The 21,769-nt window shown below is 36.4% G+C and overlaps 1 protein-coding gene across 1 annotated transcript in view; it reads right to left on the minus strand.

The window, feature by feature from the left end:
• The window catches only part of SLC9A9 (solute carrier family 9 member A9), a 196,777-nt gene that overhangs the window by 124,068 nt on the left and 50,940 nt on the right, over window positions 1-21,769 (minus strand). Inside the window, exon 6 of the mRNA XM_086754917.1 lies at window positions 16,183-16,288. Within this exon, the coding sequence (XP_086611043.1) occupies window positions 16,183-16,288 (106 nt within the window). The remainder of the gene's footprint in view (window positions 1-16,182; window positions 16,289-21,769) is intronic.

The raw sequence follows: 21,769 nt of genomic DNA on the forward strand, positions 1-21,769 counted from the left end.
TTGTAATCCAACTCAGTGTTTAATTTCCATTATTTTCAAACATTGCATAAAGAGAAATGGGCTGTGTATCTAAAGCATCTTGAAGTCTGTCCTCCCAGTTAGGAACCTCTTAGTGGCTTCATCAACTGCGAAGAGAGTAGAAAGAATCAACCACCAAGGAGCATATATATATATAGATATATATATTTATATATAAAGTAAATTATTATTGTGTTAATATGAAGAGCTGGATTTCTCATCTGCCTTGCATCTCTCTGTAACGACTTGCAAAATAGAACTTTTAAATTAGATAGGTACTTTAAAAAATATGCAGTTTTTCTGCATAGAAAACATGACTGTAAAAGTTACAAACAAGAGATGTGCCAAACCACTAACTCTCTGAGTTAACAAGATACAATGACTGAGGAAAAAAAATTATACAGTCAATATCTGTAGGAAAAAAGAAGGAAAAATCTGCTGTATCATGCTAATTAAACAACCCAGGCAGAACTATATCCAGTAAATAATAGCACCTCATACTTTGTGAAGGGCATGTTCAGGCACCAAAGAAGTGCAATAATCCCCAAGATACATATCAGCTAAAACTATTTCCTGAACAGAAAGAAAATGGAAAAAAAAAAAACAAACCCAAAAAGAGAACCTGAAATTTAAATGTATATATTGTCCTATTAAGGAAATTAGATGTATTGTATATGTTAACAGTATTACCAACATTTGTCTATGACGCTGAACTATCTTTTTGCCTTTCTGCTCCTGATACCTGAGTTGAGAGCTGTCATCCACTATCAGCTCTCTCACTTCTAGACCCAACCATCTGAACTTGTAAAACGACCTAATGATTTCTGTTTCTCTAATAATAAAATAGTGTGTGGCACTTACTTTCTTCATATATGGCTAGATCTTTATCTCCTATCACCTTTATATCGTTCTGCTTCATTTTTCACCCTTTTATTATACTTCTATCTGAGTCACTAGCATCCAAAGTTACTCAGAGCAGAACTGACAAACATTTATAAGAAACATTTGCACAACCTTCTGTTCATGTGACAGTTCTTATCATTAGTCTAGGGTGATAAGACCCTGAGATAATTTTCAGTGAAAATGATATATCTCTTTTGAAAGAGAAAAGTTGAATTAATGTGTAAATGCAAGTGTTCTATAAGCAGAGGGAAAAGAGTTTAATATGCTCTTGAAGGCTTAATTCCATTCACAGCTCAGGTTTATTTGTACGAAAGTGGCAAAACATGATACTGTGGGACCTAATTTACTCTACACGCACAGACTGCAAAGATTAAAACTTCAGAGCATGCTGACAAGACACTGACTGATATGTCCCTAAGAAGTAGGGAAGGTGATGACTGGAAGGATGGGTGGTCTTAATTAAACCCCCCTTTCATACTAAAATTGTTGGGATAACTCCAGGATGAGACAATGAAGCCTTTCAACTACCTTCCTCTTTTACAGTGACTGCACTCTTGCAAATAAATGCGACATTTATCCATGTCAGTTGAATTCTACCTCCCTGTTGATAAAACGCTGTAGCCTGATGGTTGCCTGCACTGAGCGATACACGTTAGAACGCTGCAGCAGATCACTGCTAAATGACTATGATTTACTGTCATTCTGCTTGAGCGCTCTAGATGAGAAACTGCCTCAAACTGCTATTACAATGATGAGTATCTGAAGTAACTCCACTGATTCAAAGCAGTTGCTCAAGATTTACACTGGTGTCACAAAAGAAAAAAAAAAAAGTAGAATATGACCCAAACCCTTTAAGGACCATTTTAAGGAGCTTGGTTAGCCAATGAAAAATCCTTTGCCCTTATGGGCAACTAGTAGATTAAGTGCAAACAGTTTGCACTGAACCTTTACTGAATTGTAATTTTATTAGAATCACACAGCCCATGTTTTTGCTCTGGAGAAGTTTAAGACTGAAATAACAGAAAATTATGTATATTTTATACCAGACACTACTCCCCTCATTTAGGGTTTGTCTCATTGTCGTAACATTGGAGCAGAACTCTCACTACACCTGTCTGCAGTGTGAAATACTGAGGGATGAGTAGCAGCCTTGCATTTGTAGTAACAGCTACTCCTTGTTCTTCACAAATGCATAGTCCTACTTCCATCACCCTCCTTTGGGGTTTAAATCAACTTCTCCCTGAGAGTTAGCTGGTTAAACAGTACTGCAAGTACACTATAGTCTTTTCTGAAATCCTCTTGAATGAAGGGATGAGTGGGCAATATCAGATTGCTCAGCTGATCAATGAAAGAACATATACAGCAGGTTTTCTGTGGCCTCTGCTTCTGAAGATTCTGAGACTGATGTATTCAAGGGTGGTATGTCTAATTTCTGTTCACAGACAGCATTCCAAATTCACAGGTGACCTGTTTGTAGACAGCTCAGTACTCCCAGAGACAGTGTGAGGAAACTCTAAGTGCCCAGCCCCCCTCATCTTGAGGAAAACAAATAGCCTGTTCTTTCACTGCTTCTCTGCTCTTTGTCAGTAAAACAGGCAAGAATCCCATTCTTACCACTGGTCTACCAAGCCTCAACTGGGCCACGTAACTGCCCTGTTTTAAGTGTAACAGAGGCTGTAAAGCTTACCTATGAATGTCGAAGAGGAAGGATAGAATTGGGAGCATGCTACTGGTGATATGCTGCAAAGAATTCAAAGCATTAAGTGAAGGAGCAGGAGAAACTGAAAGGAAACCATATCTTTGTGGTTTCTACCAGATGTAAGTCTCTTAAAAATATAATGTATGAACCACATGCTTTCGTACATTTTTCTCAGGTACAACAGAAGTAGTTTCAATGTTTCTTCTGTTTTTCCTTTGTGTTACCTCCCTGAAATAAACTGTCTGTGACACAAAGGTAATTCAATGAAGCTGGACTAAATTATAATCTTTGTTCAGAGCAAACCTAGAGTAAGTAGTTGGTGAAGCATGAGTACTCCTTTTCTGTTAAGAGATCTGTAAGCTACAGTTTGTGTTTAAAATATTATATCTTAGAGCTAAGTTTGCTGCTAGAAGATGCAGGTAGTTGCTAGAGAAGATGAAAAGTCTACTGCCAGTACTAAAGTGCTGTGCCAAATTTCTGGCCTATCAACAGCCTCGGGCTTTTTTACTTCCAGAATGTTGTCTGTAAGAAGGCAATTGATGAAGATAAACTACATTAAATCCCATAAAATTAGAGTAAAAGGAGTCTGAGAGTCTGTTTGAAGTTTTTTTTTGCTATTTCAATGTTCTCCCTCACCCATGCCTAAGAGTCTCTAATGTGTAATAAATAGGAAGAAATGTGATCCTTGGTATGTGTCCATAACATGGTATGGGGTCCCTGTACAGTGTGTGCTTGCAAACACATTTTATCATAGTCAGAAGGGGTTTAAGTAGGAAAATAGTTTTACATTTCATGTACATTTTCAACATCTGGAGTACAGTTTCATAGAATCATAGACCCTACTGGTTTGTCGATCTTCTACCTAGATTCTTGTGTAGCTTTTTTTTTTTTTTTTTAAAATCTTAATGCTCTGAGAAACATTAGAAACATAGGCAAACAAAATGGGCCACGTGATTTCTAATGCACCTGGACCATACACTGGATGACCCTACCACAATCCTGACTTGGAACAACATGATCTTGAGGTTGGTGCAAAACTTCCCTATTTAGCCACATTTTAATAGGGAAGATAGTACACTATGACCTCAGGTAGCATAGAATGTTGCAAGCTATATGAAGCAAAAGCTTAAGGGAAGGATAATTCATTTTGAGCTATTTTCTGTTAGCACTGCAAACTGCCTGTGAATTTTTCCTTTGCGTTAGACATTAGTACTTCTCAAGGATGGGTCTCGTATTTTTTTCCACCAGTAAAGACACACCCAATGTACTCATTTGCTGTGTGTGTGCTTCAGTTGAGAACATAGCTAGGGGAATGAGATTTTCAAATTTTGGTCCCCCTATCGATTTTTTTAATGTGCCCACCAAACAGATGAGAATTTTTGTCTCTTGCTAATCTGGATTTGAGATGAGCCAGTAATCTAAAGAAGAAAATCTTTCTAATCTCCCGAGCAATTCAATCCACCTACATTTCATTATCAAAAATATTTTCTATATTTTTCTTTTTAAAAATGGAAAGGCTAGGGGAGAATGACTTTGGCATTGTCTGAATGAAATACTATCCCATAACAGAGTTTCTCTCACAAATATTAGTTCCACTTCTATTGCTTTATAATAAATGGTGGCAGCTGTTGCCATGGCAATTGTCATTTTTAAAAATGTATCCAAGTGAAGACAAGAAATGCAGCTGTTATCATGAGAAAGTCTAAAATAAATCCAGATGTGATTTGTATGCTCTACTGTTGGCAATAATAATGTTAGAAACAGAACATGTTACATGTTTTGTTGTCTTGATATACTGGAGCTGAGGAGGAGGATTTAGGGATATTCTGAGGGATATTCTGAATTGTAGGTCTCTGTTCCTGATCCAAATATAGCAAATGAACAGAATGAAATTTCACCTTAGGGAAAGGCTTGCTAGAAAAGCTGGTCAGTTTTGCATGGAGAATGGCAGTAATATTCCTGAAGTTCTCCTCATTTACCTTTCTGGTAATATGCTAACTTTTTGGTTTTTACAGCTTATAAAAAGAAAAATCCAAGCCATGGTAGAAATTTTAAAATTGCAGTCTTACCTATTTGTTGCCTTATCACTCTGTAGCCTGAAGTTCTTTAAAATCACTGCTATACCTTTAATGTTAGACATAGAACATTAAAACAAAATTACTGGGCAGTAAGGTGTAATCCCACAAATCCCAACACATGTACATCCACTGGAAAAAAATCAACTGTGTTGTGAAAGTATAGTCCATTAAAGTCATGTTAGAGAAAAAAACTATTAAAGAGAGAATTTCTGAGAAGGTGATAAAGGAATAGCTCTGGACTTATTTCAGAGTGAAAAAAAAAGTTTGGAGTTATATCTGTAGCAACCACTGACTGAAAAGCAATTGCCCCAAGCATGGGCAAGAGAGGTGTTTATAGAGACAGACTGTGTAGTCTGACAGAGTATAGGACTTGGGCAGGGTGGCAGATGGGTCGAAAAGTGGCTTTGCATCTGTCTTGTACCGTTTCTCCTTGCCTAGGAGCTGCAAAAGACTACTTTGGCTGAAGCCATTCTAAACTGTAGCTGGCTATCCACAGCCTCAATGGTTCATTTCAGCAGCTTCAGGGTGCTGAGAACAACAGAGAGGTAGCTGCTGAACCTTGTGGAAAATGTTTTCCTCAAGTGTTAAGTCAGTGATGATTATGATACCTGCAAATACCCTTTACTCTGGAGGATTACTCAGCTTTATTCATGTTAAAAAAAAAAAGCGAACAAAAACAAAGAGAAGGAATCACCAGTTAGATAGTGAAGTTAACGTGGATAGAATTTCGATCCCAAACTTTAAGGCAATCACAATGGTAAAAATTCTTTTTATCCTTAAAGATTATAGCAAGGAAACATTCCATATTTCTGACTTTTATTTTCAGGGATATTTTTCTCAAAACTCGTGGTACAGTCTTTATTTACCTATCCCTGCTACAGGAGTTTCAAATTATAAGCCAACTTTAAACACATGCCACTCCTGAAGAACAATCTAAAAGTTAATTGGAATCTTGAAAGTAATCTGGATAATAAAATACTAAAAAAACCCCATAGTTTCCTAAATATACTGTAAATCACTTAATCAAAGAGACCTAATACCAAATATATTGGATGGGAGTTCTTGCTTTGATAAGATGCATTATTCATAAGTACACATGCTAAGGTTTATGGACATATAACTGGCAGCTAGTCATGATGTATTCCTCAGTGGTAAGATTGAAAGCGTTAAGTAAGATCTCTCTTTGTTTAAAATTAAGGTATTACCTGTGGCCTAGATCTAATGCACTCTCAGAAATGATAGGCAGCCAAACAGACAATTTTTCTTTCTGGATTTGTGAAGACTCCGTTGAAATATGGATAAACATTTAGTATAACGCACTAATTTCCACCACTTAGTTTTAAAATAGATACTTTCCCCAGACAGGCAGTTCCATGAGGCTTAAACACGGCTATTAATAAAATTAAAATAATTCTGACTAGCTTCATTACCCTCGTAATGGCTAGAATGAAGGAATCTTGCCTCACAAACTTTTGCATTCACCTCATTCTAACAATGCGCAATGAAAATATTCTCCTAGCTATGGGCTGAGTCTTGCTAGTCTAGAAATAGGATGTAAAACTGTGAACATCCCAAAATTATGGTTTAGAAATACATTTAATATTACTCAGTATGAATAAAAATACTGTAATAAAGAAGATATACACTGTTACATGGTCCAGGAGGCTGAAATATTTTCTTCAGGAATATTTTTCTAGCTATAACCCTTTTCTGGTGTGTCTGAGGCAGAGAACAGCAACCTGCTAGGCACTCTATTATTCTCATTTCTCTCACTATCTTTTCTGGCTGGGCTTGCTACCAATCAGTAGAACAATACAGAAAGGAACAACTGTTTGATTTCTTTTAAGTGAGTATAAATAAGCAGTGAATGGGGATATAAAATGAAAATGCTGTATGTTTAAAAATGATTTCACTTTTGTGAGATTTTGTAATGGAGAAATTACTAAGGGAAAATTGCAAGTATCAGTTTGTTCAATGTATTGTTGGGACTATTTTGTTCAAAGTTTTAATAATATTTAAACCTTCCTTTTGAAAATGCAAATTCTAGTGTCAGTAGTTCTCCCCAAAACTGTGCTGAAATTTAATTATGAATCCAAATAACATATGCACATGCGTATTACATTCAGAATATGTAGGTCATTATAATTAGCAATTAGGGAACATCAAAGTACTAAACACATTAAGAGGAAACTGATAACAAGAATAGATTTTTTTTTTCTTTGATACAATGGTCTTTATAGGAAATGTTTGCAAGTTCCATTTCCCTAAACGCAGTAGCAATGAACAAGCTTTGTCACGCTGCCCTATCTCAGAGCCACTTGAACAACTGCTGCCCTGAGTGTTTCCGTCTTTCAGTCAGGCAATGCCTTCATTTTATTTGGTTGGGTTTTTTTCATGGTTTGTGGATTTTTCAAAATGACACCATTTAGACGACATTTCCATGTTGCATTTGCACTTTTGGTGAAGACTATTTCTTTTTTTTTTTTAATTTAGCCATTTTGCAGAACCAGTATAGAGAGAATACCTTTGTGTCTAGCTGGGACAGAAACCTTACAACCACATAATTACAAAGCTTTCTCACTGCACCACTTTGAAATTGAGACTTGTTACATCTAAGGGGAGGAAACAGGAAATTACCCATCTGTTACTCATGTGTCTTTCACCCTTGTGAAATGTGCCAAAATTGAGCAGTTTTTAAAGGTTTCTGAAATGTTTAGTTGACAAATCTCAGCAGAAACATCATAAACTTCATCAGCTAAAAATCTTCTAAGATCTTATTTGTATTAGGCATGTGCCATCTAAAACCTAAATTTTTTTTTTCCCCTGTAACTGCTGCTCCCCAAACTCTGCCGTCTACTATTTCACCAGCCTTCTGAACTGACCAGCAGCATCACTATTTCATTCTTTGTCTCCTCTGTCACAACACAATAAGGAGGATAACAAAGAGGTGTGTGTATCAGAAATAAAGGCAGGGTATCTCTTGGCTTTAGGGATGAAGAAGACTGGGTTAAGAGTTTACAGTTCTAGTTTATCTTTAGAAATAATTTATTTCCATCTCAGATGGGAGACAAAAGGACTGGTGACTGCAGCAGAAATGGTGGAGCAGGTCATGCACTTCAGGGGGTGGGCAGAGCCAGACAGAGATGGTGACCCTTGTCCATTGAAAAGATAAAGGAGAAAGAAGCAGGTGGAAACAATGAGAGAGTGGAACTTTATAACCACGGGAATAAAGTCTGAGAATAGAAATTTGCTGAGTCTCACCATTTAAGTAGCTATGAAATGCAGTAGCTAGAGGTATACAGTCTCTTCTCCTGCTGTGCCTGGCACTCAGAGAAGGCAGCTGCATCCTACTGTTATCAATTATTCTCTTTGCTTAAGTGACAAAAGTATATTCTCAAAACATTAAAGGTGAAACGTGCACACTGAAATAACGTCTTGGGTATAGAGAGAGGGAGGTTTCTGTGTATGAAAAAAATAAACTGAAAAATATTATTTTTTAAAAGATATTTACAGAATGTGCCGCTCAACTCCTCTCCTGTAAGATATGAAAATATATTTGAGACATTATGTAACTTTTGAGTACTTGATAACATTGCATTATTTTGATGTGCTTTAAGGATGATTCCCTATGCATACATAAGTATATATGTGCACACACAAAATAATTTCGTATCAGTCAAAAGTTATGTCGGTTCACTCTAACAGACTCAGTAGCTGAAAGATTTGAGTCTAAAAAGATCAAGGCTTGCAGCAGGAACCAGTTTACCTGATGTTGCTGTTAGTAAGAAAAAAAAAAAAAGACTTAGAGCAGGTTAGAAAGATGAAATTAAAATTAAACTGTATAAAGAGCACGTAGCTTCTGGAGGGGATCACAGAGGGGATCAGTAGAGTCTTTAGTCTTTCCTAGTGCGCCTGGGTAGCCACTGGAAATATGCAGGCCATTCTCCCACAGTAAACAGGTTTTTCTTTCATGTAATCATAACCTGATCTCCAAAGAATAAAATAATTTTGATGGGAGTTTATCCTGTTGTTACAAAACCTCTGTCTCTTTGAGAAAGCTGTACTCTTCAATACTATATTTCTGGAGAGGATTTAAACGGTGAAGCAAGCTCTCCCTCACCTTTCCAATACATACTCCTCTTCTGTCTTCCCTGCCAAGAAGACTTGAAAAATATTTTTATCTACTGCAAGTACCAGATAAACTCTTATGTACAATAGCTCATCCAGAGAGGATAAAATGAGCTTTCTTTTGGAACACTTCAAGGGAAATAGTATCAATACGTTAATTTTAAACTAAAAGGGAGTTGTCTCTGTAAGTAGAATTAGACTCTGTATGTAATTATCTTGCTCTCAGAAAATCTGTCTTATTCACTAGAGAAAGGTTATTTGGATAACAAAAAACATCTGGAAGAGCTCAAAAAACAAGCTGACTCGTACCAGGGTGTACTTCAGTTCTGAAGAGTTCCCAGTAGAAATCTTTGAAATGAAGAAGCTTTGACGCCAATTCGGTCATTTGTATGGAAAATGTAGCTAAATAATTGCCTCTTAGATGTGACTTGCAAGTGCTGCAAGCAGCGTTCTTAATTCTGAGCTTGCATTTCATAGCTTTAAATGTTACCGGTTTGTTTGTGTGTAAGTGGACAGAAATACCTGCAGCTCGTCTGATTTGATTGGATATGACAAGTACAGACATTCCCAGCTGATTTGAGCTAAGCTACATTTTCATACATCCCTCAGGGCAATCTCCATAACAGTACTCTGTGAAATCTATTCTTGCTTAGCAGACTGCAACTGAAGGCTGCCTATTCAAATAAATCGCATAAACAAAACGGAGCCAATTAGATAACTTATAACTAGAAAGACCTTTAGTGTGTATTAACTAGAAGCGAAGTGCAATTTTAATGTGGAGCTGATATTGGAAAAAGGGAGATGAAATATTAAAAAGTGTAAAAAAGACCATAGTGAGAAGGATTACCTCCTGAAAACATTCTATTCCAAGTCTCTGTTTTCATACTGAAATTCCATCTATAACAAGCATTACAGAAATTCCATACCATTTCCCTCCCTGATTTAAGCATAACTCTAGTCTGTACAGTAAGGCTCATGGAGAAAAAAGAAAGAAGTTTTATTAAGCAAGGACACCATCCTTTTATGTGGGGTTTCCTCTATTCTGGGAAAGAAGCTCTTTTAAAGTTCCTGTTAATAGCAAGTTTGGTTAGTTTCCCAGTGCTCACATCTCCTGTTCCAGATGGTCAGTGACGTGAAACTCTAATTATCATCAACAAAATAAGCTGGGACTAAACCCTTCCTCAAAGGTAAAAAGAGCAGATGGACAACCATAATTTAATCATTATAGAAATAATAGATGGAAAGGATTCCTCATCCACTTTTTAAAATCACTCACTAACTTGTTGCAGTTAACTCCTTGCTATATTAATTTTTATGTTCCTGTTATTTAACTGCTTGAAAGGCTGCTTGGTACATAAGCCTTTTTAAAACTATTGGGAATAGCAGTCAAATTCATCTTGTCTAAAGGGAACCAGAAAGTGAAATGTTTGGTCTGAGCTTCCATCCAGCATTTTAATTTCTTTCAGGTTTTCCAGTAATACTATTTTACTCACTTCCACAGTGTTACAGTCACCCCTTCTTGGGAATCTTCATGGGAATAAAATCACAAACAGTATTTATCTGGAATGAGGCTACGTCTGAGTCCAGAGATCTAGCAAGCCATTTGTCCAGAACTGTAGCTCAAAGGCATTGAAATCCCTAGATCTTTGTGAAGAAGTCAAGGGTCATGCAAGTCAGCCCCATGGAGCAACTCTTCCTATGCCTGTTGTGGTCCAGTGCTAGTCTCACTTTGATCTGAGTGTCCCAGGTCAGGTTTGGCAAAGGCAATCACTCATCTAAGCCTGCTACTGCTCAAACTGAGCTTGTAAAAGCCTCCATTCCTCTAGTTCTGACAAATTAATTTACATAAAAACAGCTACAAAGAAAGGGTCTGAGGACAACTCCCTGTGTTTCTGTCAGAATCTCATGCCTTCTCTAAACTCTGATTCATAGACTGATTGCAGCGCACCCCTCTTTGGAACTGGCTGTCTTAATTCCTATCCTTTTCATAGCTCTCTTTCATCCCCATTTCACCATCTCTTCCCACCCTTAGAAATCTATATGCCACCTATTTTCTTTAAGGAGGAAAATGTTGCATGTGTTAATCCTTTTTAACTTTTTGTCATCTGACAGATGACACAGGTGTTTGTATTTCCCTCTTTCCTTACTTGGTTGGAAGTGTGTCTCTGTGCATACTTTCTACAATTGTTGGCATGGAATGAGGCTTATACGCTTTTGAAAAACAAGTACGAGCTGAACAGTTTTATGTGTAGGTACGCTAAAGCTATTAGCTGTGTGTACATAAGAGCCCACTTACAAATAGAAGGGGTTTTTTCCACTATTACTTACAGAGTGATGTGTGAATAACATCTTGTCTACACTCAGATATATGTTGGAAATAAATAGAATATAAATTAGTTTCTTTTTCACTCCAGTGGCTGAAACGATATAGTAAAAGACACTAAGAAACTGCATTAATATATGGTTAAAAACATGCCTGAAAATACAAAAGCAATAGAGAAACAAGCATTATTTTTTTCATGTGATGAGTCAGTACTGAAGCAATCATATTTTTGGCTATTTGCTAACAGTGCCTAATAAACCACTCTTTTTATCTCCAGGATTTCCACTTCATTCATGTATCAAACTGTTCTTAATCGCATATAACAGAGTTAGTAAATCCATTCCTTGCCACATGTCACACATATCACAATGTTATGTCCTGTGTCCCCTGGTTGCCACTCACTTGTTTTGATTACTTGTGAAAGACACTGCCAAATGTTGAGGTCCCTGCTGCTCATGTATGTGACTTCCACACTATCACCTCTTCCAGAAATGGGATGAAACCCATCGGGCCCACTGAGCAATGGTACAGAGCCAGCAAAGAAATGAAGTCATGTCTTTTGCATAATGATGATACGAACGCTTCTGCTATTCACTACAATGGAAACCTCTCTTGTATAAAGTTCTCTTAGGTAACTTGTTAGCAGGGAACACATATTAGTATTCATTACTGCCTTCCACACCCTGCACTCACTGAGCACTCAGCATGAGAAAGATTAAATAGCTCTGCTAAATATACTGTCTCAATGCTAACGACCTGTTCAGCTACTTTACAGTCACATCTTAAGCTATTCAATGTTTTTTCTTCAACTTCTGCCACACCTTTTTTTCAGAAAATTTCTCTGCAAATGTGTCAAAACTATGCCAAGTCCAAAAGTACAGCATGTGCACTCAAAATGTATGTGGATGTGATCTTCAATATGGTATGAAGACAGAACAATGAAAAAGGAATGAAAGTGATATGAGCTTAATCTTAATGATTTCCTCAAAAATATCCTTAAATTATTCTACAGTCTTCATCACACACAACTCCAACTGAAGTTACTGGAATGTTTCTCAATTTTGGTCTTTAGAATGTGGTCCACCACTGATAAGTGCCTAGGTACCCAGACAGTTCATTGTGTTTGTCTGTAAAGCACTATCTACAAAGCTAAGCAATGATAAACATTCCTGGGTCTGAAATCTATGAATGAAATAGATCACCTTGAATGTTGCATCCTGTAGCATGAATGCCATCTCCAAAGCTGAACAAACTGCTGCTCTATGATCTTCAGGGATTTGGATGGCAGAAGATTAAATTTATAGCTAAGAGAATGGCTTTATGTGTGCTGGAACATTTGTAAGTTAAATTTTGTTGTTAATGTTTTTTAAACAAAACCTGAAGTTACTGAAAACCCAGGAATTAGAGGACACAAACAGTGGTAAAAAAAGCTGTCATCTGGAATCTTTTATGAAAGTATTCACTACATCATCGACCAGCTCCCAAAAAAGCAAAATATGTTATTCTATGCAGTATGTATTATGACACAGTGACACAAGAAACATAATCTTAAATATGATATTCTTTCATTCTGGAAGCTACAGAATAAAGTCAGGTAAACTCCGTGGTGACAAAATACAATGTATCTGAAGAACTGAGAATGATTTCTTTCTTAAAAATTGCAATAAAAATATGATGGGAAACATCTTTTCATAAAAGTCTGCCATAACCTGTTGTCTAAAATTAAATTCCAAATAGTGAAACAATCTTTAATCATAAAGACTATAAGCATATTTAAACACATGCAGAAGAAGCTCAAATATCTTATTTTTCCTACATACGTTTTGTTTGTTTGAATGTTAGCATACATAAAAAAACTTCTACAGATAAAGCTTATGCTGTAAATAGACATAGAACGTGGACACAGGTGCCACGTCAGTTTCCTGGAAAACAAAGTACATAGCAAAGATTCATGGCATAATTAGTCATATAGTTTTTTTTTCTGGGTAAAAGCAGACATGTTTAGTCATCTAATAAGTACTGTCTTGTAGCACTCTTATTATTTTTCTTGAATATATTGAATCCTTGACATAAAACAGGCTAAAAAATTACTCATTTTGGATATTTAAATCCTCATTTTCTTCCAAAGTGTTTATTTTCTGTGAGAATTCTCAGAGACTTTATTAAAAGTAGACTTTTGTCCTAATAATGAAAAATTGTAAGCAACTCTGCAAGTTACTTATATAAGTGAAAATCCTTGTAACATCTACAATACCCTTGCTTATAAAGGCTTTTGTGTGTATGAGCTCTCCCAGATGCACAACAGCTTGTCAGCCTTTCTGCAGCCACTGCTGTCAATTCGATTCACAGTGATCCCTCCTGCACGGATTCTCTTGAAACAGCACAGTATAAAAGAAATCTTGCTGTTATCACAAACATCCAGGTGTCTGGTATGGCAAGATGGCCGATAGGAGAGTTGCTAATTTGCCCTGGAGAACTTGTGTTCTGGGTCAGTTTTTTTCTGAGGGCACTTGGCCACAGTGCCTGTACTGTTGCAGCAACACACGTATTACATCCATATGAAAAACATAGGGTTAGCTGGTCCAGCTGCTGTCATTCCTAAACTGTCATTCCTAAGTGATAAACAGTGTGGGAAAAATAGAGGTTGGAGGAAGAAGCTAAAGGAAAAGAGAGATATCAATGTAAAGCCTTGCTGGCAGACAGGCATACTAGCTGCACCTTGCCAAACTGCCACAGCCAGCCTTAAGGGCATTCCCTCTTTTCTCTTCTTCCCTTTCCTGCAGTGAATCACTCCTGCAAACATTAACTTGGTTATTCTGGTAGTTGATGAAAGACACTGTGTATTCTCTTATTCTATTTTCTGTTTACCATTGCACAGGGTACAAAATTACTTGTTGCTTTTCCAGATTTGTAAACATTGTTCTCACACCTTTTTAAATAGTCCTCTATTACTGTAATTTTGAACATGTTGTGTTTGCACCATCCTGAAAAGAGGTATGTGTTACAGAGAAAAAAACCTAGCTGTTCTTTTGCAGTGATAGAAAAATAATATTCTTCATTTAAACTTGGTTTGGCTTAGTGGGGTGTTAATGCACTGAAGCTGGTATTATTAACCGTATAGTTTTATGCAAAGGCTACAGGAAGGAAGACCATGTTAGGTTGCAGAAACATTCTGCAGAAGCTGATTATTTAAGCCAGAAATCGATGACACGTGAAACTGATGATGCATATATTCTCTTCACACTCTACAAATTACTGAATGTATTAGAGAAGTCAAGGTATCAGTCACACTGAATATATAGAAAAATACACTAGTTTTCCAGTAATAAGAGATTCTATAGTAAAAAAGAGTTGTAATCTCCCATATACATACAGCAAAGAAAATATAAGGAGATAGCCAGCATTTGTATCAGACATCTTTCTTATAGATTTCTGTATACATGTACAGTCTGAGGGTCATAACCTAGACTGGAGTACTGGGAAGAGGAGAGGTTAGAAACTCATGAATCATGTACTTTTTTCCCTAGATTGGCTTTGCAGTTGAGTTGCATCTTTGAAGACATCCATGTGTTTTGACAGCACAGCAACTGAAAACTACAGACACTGAAAATCTTCTGGGTCTCCCTGAGTGCCTTGTAGACAAACTGTTCCACAGTCTATAGGAACCTTGCACTAACAGGTGAAGAGTCTAAATGAGCTATAAATGTCTAGGCCTTTATTAAACAAAGCCAAGTGAGAGAGAAAAAAATCTCAGACTTTTTTGTCACCTACACGCTTCTTTCCGATTCTAGTAGCTGCTTTAATGCTATTCTGTCTGTTCTCTCTACTCAGGTTTTTATTCTTTGCTTAGCTTTCCTTTTGCACATCTTATTATCTGATGTACTAGATGCTTTCCTAAGTGACACATTCCAACCACAGTCACTGAATGTGACAGCCATGCTGTATCTGATCATGAAATGCTGTGCTCAGACACATGATGGCATTTGACAATACTACTCTTGCTCTAAAAACAGCGTGAGTTTAGTGTAGGCGAATGTAACTAGACTACTACTAGACTTCCTAATTAAATAGGAATGCTATTTTTTTTTTTGTATTGTGAAACAATTTTGTTTGAGTTTTTTGCAGTTCAGTTGTTATAAGTTTCTCCATGGGGTTTCAGACAAAATATAAAGCTCATTTTTTTAATGACTATAAACTCTGTTTTTCTGAAGGACAGGATAAACCCTAGTTCAAGGAACTGTATTTTAAGGAGAAAGGTGGCACTGAATTGGGGCTTACTGTGAAGCATCTTCAAGTATCCCAGAACACTGAATTTGATTTTGCAGAGTTCTGTTACTTTTTAAGATGATCTGAGAGGATTATTTGTATTTCTAGCAAATCTCCAGGAAGCATATAATACATGTAGAGTGAGGATAACTTGAGATCCTGTTAATCAGGTACTTAGCATCTGTGTTTTTAGGACAGCACATACTTGTGTGATTTTAGCCAATCGTTCATGATCTGTTTGAGGATTGCTGAGAATAAAAAGGCTATATATACATTTTAGGTAATATTATCAGCTGAAGTTCTATCAGATTCAATAGGCAGAAGTACAAAAACTAAGCTACTGTGTGCCACTTCGTGGTTTTAATCTTAGCAAATAACAGATTGCAAAAAAGTAAAAAGAACCTATCTCCAATTTTATAGTTGTCCTATGTCCTAGGTGCTCAGTCAGCATTATTGTTTCAAGATATCTTGTTTAGATGAGAAAAGAAATAATATTAAATTCAATTCAATTCACACATTTTACAGAATATACTGCTTTCTAGGTTGAAGAAAATGAAATAAAATTGTATTCTGGATACACAGTTACCATTAACAGTATTTGATTTCTGGTCTTTAACAAACTGAGAACAACTGCAGAACTATATCTCTGTGATGCAATCTTCTTATGTTCTATCTATATTTGCACAAACTATATCAGTGAGACTTATATCAGCAATTAAGGCTTGTAACTATCTCATTAAAGAAAGAATAGAGATGAGTGTACTTACTATGTCAGCACAATAGCCACAGCATCGTTTAGGACACTCTCTCCAAACAGGAGTGTGTACAAATCTGTATCCACATGCAGCTCATGGAAAATGGCAAGGACTGTCACTGTATGGAGACAAAGCAAAGCGAGTTTGTTATTTTCATATTCCTCTGGCAGTTAAAAAAATAAAGCAATGTTAGAATATGGATTTTGAGAAGTCCAGTCCTATTTATTACCAAGTGGATAACAGTAAGTTAAAAGAGATCAACTGAAGTGTACAAGATCCTTAAATCCAGCAAGTCTGTGAGTTTTGGGGCCTCAGCTGAGTTAGGAAGAAATTTTGCCTCTCATACAGAGAATCATGCATAAATGAAAATGTCACAGCATATTTTACTGTGCATAAAGGACTGTGATCTTATGACCAAGGAGAAACAAGGGTGCTGAAAAGACTTGGATTTTGCCATGGACTTTGTGTATGATGAGAGTAGCAGTTTACCTGTTTTAAGGAGAAGAAGTTGTGTGTGCCCCATCCCATAAACTGTTCAAGGCCAGGCTGGATGGGGCTTTGAGTGACCTGGTCTAGTGGAAGGTGTCCATGCCCAGGGCAGGGGTGTTGGGAGCAGGTGATCTTTAAGGTCCTTTCCAACCCAAACCATTCTGTGATTTGATGATACAGTAACACGCATCCATCTGTTACAAATGTTCACTGAGGTACATGTCTAACAACCTTATACGCTGTCCCACCAACCCCTTTAATCTCAAGTGTAACTTATCTGTAGTCATGAAGCTCTCTCATCCAGATCAGGATATTGGATACTTGTAACCCATTTTAAGGTTCCTTCATCATATCATCAATTTAAGTCCTTTCTTTCTCCCTGAATTATATGCTATATTTTATTTTTAGCTTATCAGTGCCATAGAAAAAAAATAGTGTGTTGAATTTAAATTGAAGTTGGGCAAATCATTTAGACACACATCCTCAAGGGCATTTAGACACTTGGCTCATATTCAGGTAATTAAGTCCTATTGATATTAAAGGTTGCCTTAGTTATTTTATGCCTCAGTTTTCTTACTTGTAAATATGGGATCACAATCCTTCCCAAGATCTACTTAGTATTTCGTAATCTCCAAATGAAGAAGGTAATGCATGTTCTTTGTTGATATTATTATTCTGTATTTTCATGGATGAAGCAGAGTTTTCTCTTTTCAAACAGAATTTAATGTAAAGGCCCCCAATTATATGTATGGTTAAAAATTACACAGGAACTCGCTGCTTCACTGCTGCTCATTCTAGTGCATAATTGTGCAATTGTCTCAGTCGTCATAGCCCAGGAATCCCAAAGATTAGGACTGTCTCTGGGATGCTGTGTTAACATCTGACATTTCAGAAATGAAAATTATGTACTTTTACATTGGGATGACTGCTGATAATTCACACAAAACCAGGGACAGATGGTTATGCTTTGTCTTAATAATGTTTCTTGGAATTTTGAAATCATACTGATAAGTTTTTCTAAATGGCATTTAAATATCTGTGTAATCTAAAAATCAGGTTATAAACCCCAAATAGATTCTCAGTTCTCCTTTGAGATTTTATGTCAAAGTGATCTCTGTTGATGTGTTATCTTTGAAGAATTTTGGAAGTGTTGTTCTAGTGAAGACAAGTTAAGAGGTGTGTGTAGCTGAACGTTTGCTGATATAGCTATACTTAAATTAGCTAGTTATATTTAACCATCCTGGTAACCTCATCCATCTACTCCCAGTGCAGTTTTAATTTAAACTAGGAGATGAGTTCTTTGCTTAGAACAGCTCAAAAGTGTAGGAAGAAGTTTTATTGGCAAAAATATTTTCTTTGTTTACAAATATCTGTATTCAGGTTTTTGCTTGATGAGCAATGCTGTCTTAATGTGCTAAATGTGGACCCAATTTAATTTCCCATTCTTTGATGTTATTCGCATAACAACAGACTTGTTTTCTAAAACTATTTGCCACTTCCAGATTTTGGTTATTAGCTAATTAGTTTGGGCTCACATTAATTGTCCTTGTGATAATGATAGAAGGAAAGAAAAGAGTAATCAAACTGCAATGTACTGCTGGTATGTATGTGTGGCAGGCCAAGCCAATTAGACAGACGCCTTCAGATTCCTCTCCTTCCTCTTGCTTCCTAGGAAAAGAGCTTTCTTTTCTGGCTTTCTTTCCCAACTCTACTCCAAAAATCTCACTTTAAATATTTTCAAATGAAAGCAAAATAATAAAGCAAGCAACACAGTAATGCATCAATTGTCTCTTCTGGGGGAGAATCCCTAGTTCACTCAATTCTCAGGAGGTATCTTCCATTTCAAATGTTGCAATGGAGGTTACTTGGATGTTCTTTACAGTATTGCCTTTCCCTGACTGAAGAATTCTGGTCTCTGCTCTGGCCCAAGATACAGCAAGCTTCAGCCATACCACCGCTAACAGATATTTATCTGATCTGTTTTTAAAGAACTGAAGTGATGCTGGTTCCACAAGTCCCAGGGGAGATTAACCTGCTCTTCAGTATTCATACAGTTTATAAATGTAGTTATTCCTGAATGTCTAACCTAAATGTCCCTTCCTGCTCTTCAAGTCTGTAATTTCCGTTCCTAGCCTAATGAGACACGAATAATTTGTCACATTTATTCCCTTTTTCTTTCTAGCAACATTTTGCCTATTGCAAAACTCTTTTCAGACATCTCTTCCCTAAACTCTCTTCTTTCAATTTCCTCCTTTCAGTAATGTTTTCTAGCACTCCAATCACTTCTAATCAATCCACATCTTTTTTGAAATATAGTGCCCAAAATCAGATCCAAGTACTGTAGTTGACACTTGCTGTCAAGAAATAGAGTGAAAAGGTGCTGTGGAACATGTTAATAAGTCCTGCTTTCCTTTTTCTGCTATGTATTGGTACTTATGACTCATTTTCATATTGTAAACTTGAAATCCCTTTTAGCAGTGAATGCTCATTTCTTATCTTCTATGAAGTTGATTATTTCTAAGTGTAGCATTTATCCTTGTTGATTTAAAATTATTGCAAGAATCATATTGAGTTCTAATCCTGTCCTTCGAAGTGTTTGCAATCTCCTCTCAGCATAATATTCTACATTAAAGAAGCATCCTCTGTTGCATTAGCCAACTCAGTAATAAAAACATTAAGTAGTACCTGCATGAGAACAGAGAACTGCATAATCTTTGGCATATCCACCCTGTTTAAGAGTTCAATAAAACATTTTCACCTTGTTTTGCAAACCACCATCTAGTCATTTCCTCAAGAGCACATCTGCCTTCCTTAATTATGAGAATCTACGGATGTAGTTCAGAATGGGCATATCAAAAGGGATGTGATGCTCTGCTATTGAAGAAAGTTAATTTAAATTACTCTCTGGATAGAACAATGCTCTGTGAATAGTCATCATTGTCCAAAGTAGTCACATAATGTTTTGTCTGATGGATGACTTCAAAGCTGAAGGAAGTTAATTTAAAAATTCAGTATTTGCTATCATATACTACAGTAATCTATCTAATCTGCGAGAACTTTCATATCTAAGTAAAGACAATAGATACTACATTGCAGTAAGTGTGGCCTCTGGCTTTCTGAAGGCACTTTTGAGGAACAGGAAGTAGGGCTTTGTTTTTGTGTGATAACATCTCAAAGATTTGTATAATTCATTAAATACAATATGTATTATAAAAATACCAAACTACTTTTCATTAAGGTACACAGCATCTCTTCATCTTTTATTTCAATCTAAGCATATGAGGACAGGGATAGAGATAGGTCAAGAACTAGATGGCTAGAAGGACATGTAATTGGGGGAGAGCAAACAAATACCTTTTATGGCAGCAGAAAAACAACACAAATAGAAATAAGATGTATGAGAGCTTGTGACTCAGAAAGGGTTGTGAACTTAATGAAAAAATTCAGTGATGGGAAGCATGAAATAGTGGAGCACCTAAGATTTTCACAGTACTTGTGCCAATAGAAATCTGATTCACTTCTTCCTTGGAAGAAGTGGACTCGCATGGACTGAGGTAACATCTGCTAGATGCTAAGCTTAGCATTATTTCGGTTGTACCCAAGTCAGAATAAGTGTCTGTGGAGCTGGTTTGTGAAAGACATCTTTTGACACACGTAGAAACAAACTGGCTTTTTATGAATTCCTGTAAAAAGTATGTATAACTGAAATATCAGCAAACTACAACAGTCCCTAAGCTAACTACATCCAATACTTCTTTGCTATTATTTTTGAAAAGAATAAGGAAGCTCAGAAAATAAATAAGACCATTATATAAAGTACTGGTATTATTGTACCTCAATCTTCTGACTAGGACTATTAATATCTTTTATAGCTCATGGGCCTAAATTCCTTTAGAAGGGCAGTATCAAATGGTAAGAAAATAAGATGAGAGAAATCTCACTTATATTTCCTATCCATTTTTCTCTAAAAACAACAACTGCAATTTTAATTATAGTCTCCTTTCCCTACTAATCAGTCACACCACTCCCAGATTAGTTCAGTGGTGAATAAGAATAAAGCATAAAAACATTTTAATTAAAAACACATTTATAAACAGTCTTACATAACCAGTGTATAAAATTTATTACCTTGCTGTATTTATAAATTATGCTTCTTCATGCAAAATCCTTTGATTTTATGACAAACAGAAACTGCTCTTTCTGTTAAATATCCAATTTTATCAATAACAGCAGCACAACTCACAGCTTCAGTTCAGCTGTAACCATAGTAACTTCAAATAGAGAAGAGCCTTGTGATTATCAATAGGACCAAAGGTAAGGGAGTTCATATAGCTCAGAAATAGCTGTGCTTCAGCAAACCTTGTGAAGGTAAATCTGTTTTCTATGCTTAAAATGTCAAAAGTTAAAAAAAAAAAGAAGTGCTAAAGATATATGACACGTCTTTGGATTGGAAGGTCATTGCACAGAATGCGTTAATAACAACAGCTAAGACAAACTACCAAAGCTGTGCTTTCCAGCTCTGTTTTTGTGGCTAAGGGAGAGGTCAAATCTTTTCATTCATGTGCCAGTTTTGTTTGGCCATTCACCTTATTCTTTTACAACCACTAGTACTCTGAAGCAGTCTATTGCTGTGTCTGCCTTGCAGATGTCAGAATATCCTTACGCGTGCTCGCACGTGAGCAAATCTCATTTTGCAGGTCCCTGATGCTCAGGGACTGAGATGTGAGAGTTTTTTGAGGCATCCCAAAGTATCACAGATGTTTAGGGATCACAGTCTGTAGTGCAAAACACAGTCCTAAGTATATCCAGTCATAAACTAATTTCCTTATCTTAGTTCAAGTGCTAGTTTTCTATGTAAGGGAGAGCATAGCATGCAGGAGCAATCATTCGTCTGAACTAATTTTATGCAGAAGTCCGTATCTTAAAGATCTTTAAATACCCTTCAAAACAAAGACCTATGGAGTGCTATGACATTATTTCCTTCTTCCTAACAATATTAGCAACTTTTAGCTGGCATACATTTGTTTACTGCCCTTCATTTAATGTGTAACAATCTATCAGTCATTTTTACTATTACGAACAAGGAACTAAATCAAAACAACTTCTGTCA

This window comes from Chlamydotis macqueenii, chromosome 9, assembly GCF_036417535.1.
Source record: "Chlamydotis macqueenii isolate bChlMac1 chromosome 9, bChlMac1.mat, whole genome shotgun sequence".
Taxonomy (NCBI): domain Eukaryota; kingdom Metazoa; phylum Chordata; class Aves; order Otidiformes; family Otididae; genus Chlamydotis; species Chlamydotis macqueenii.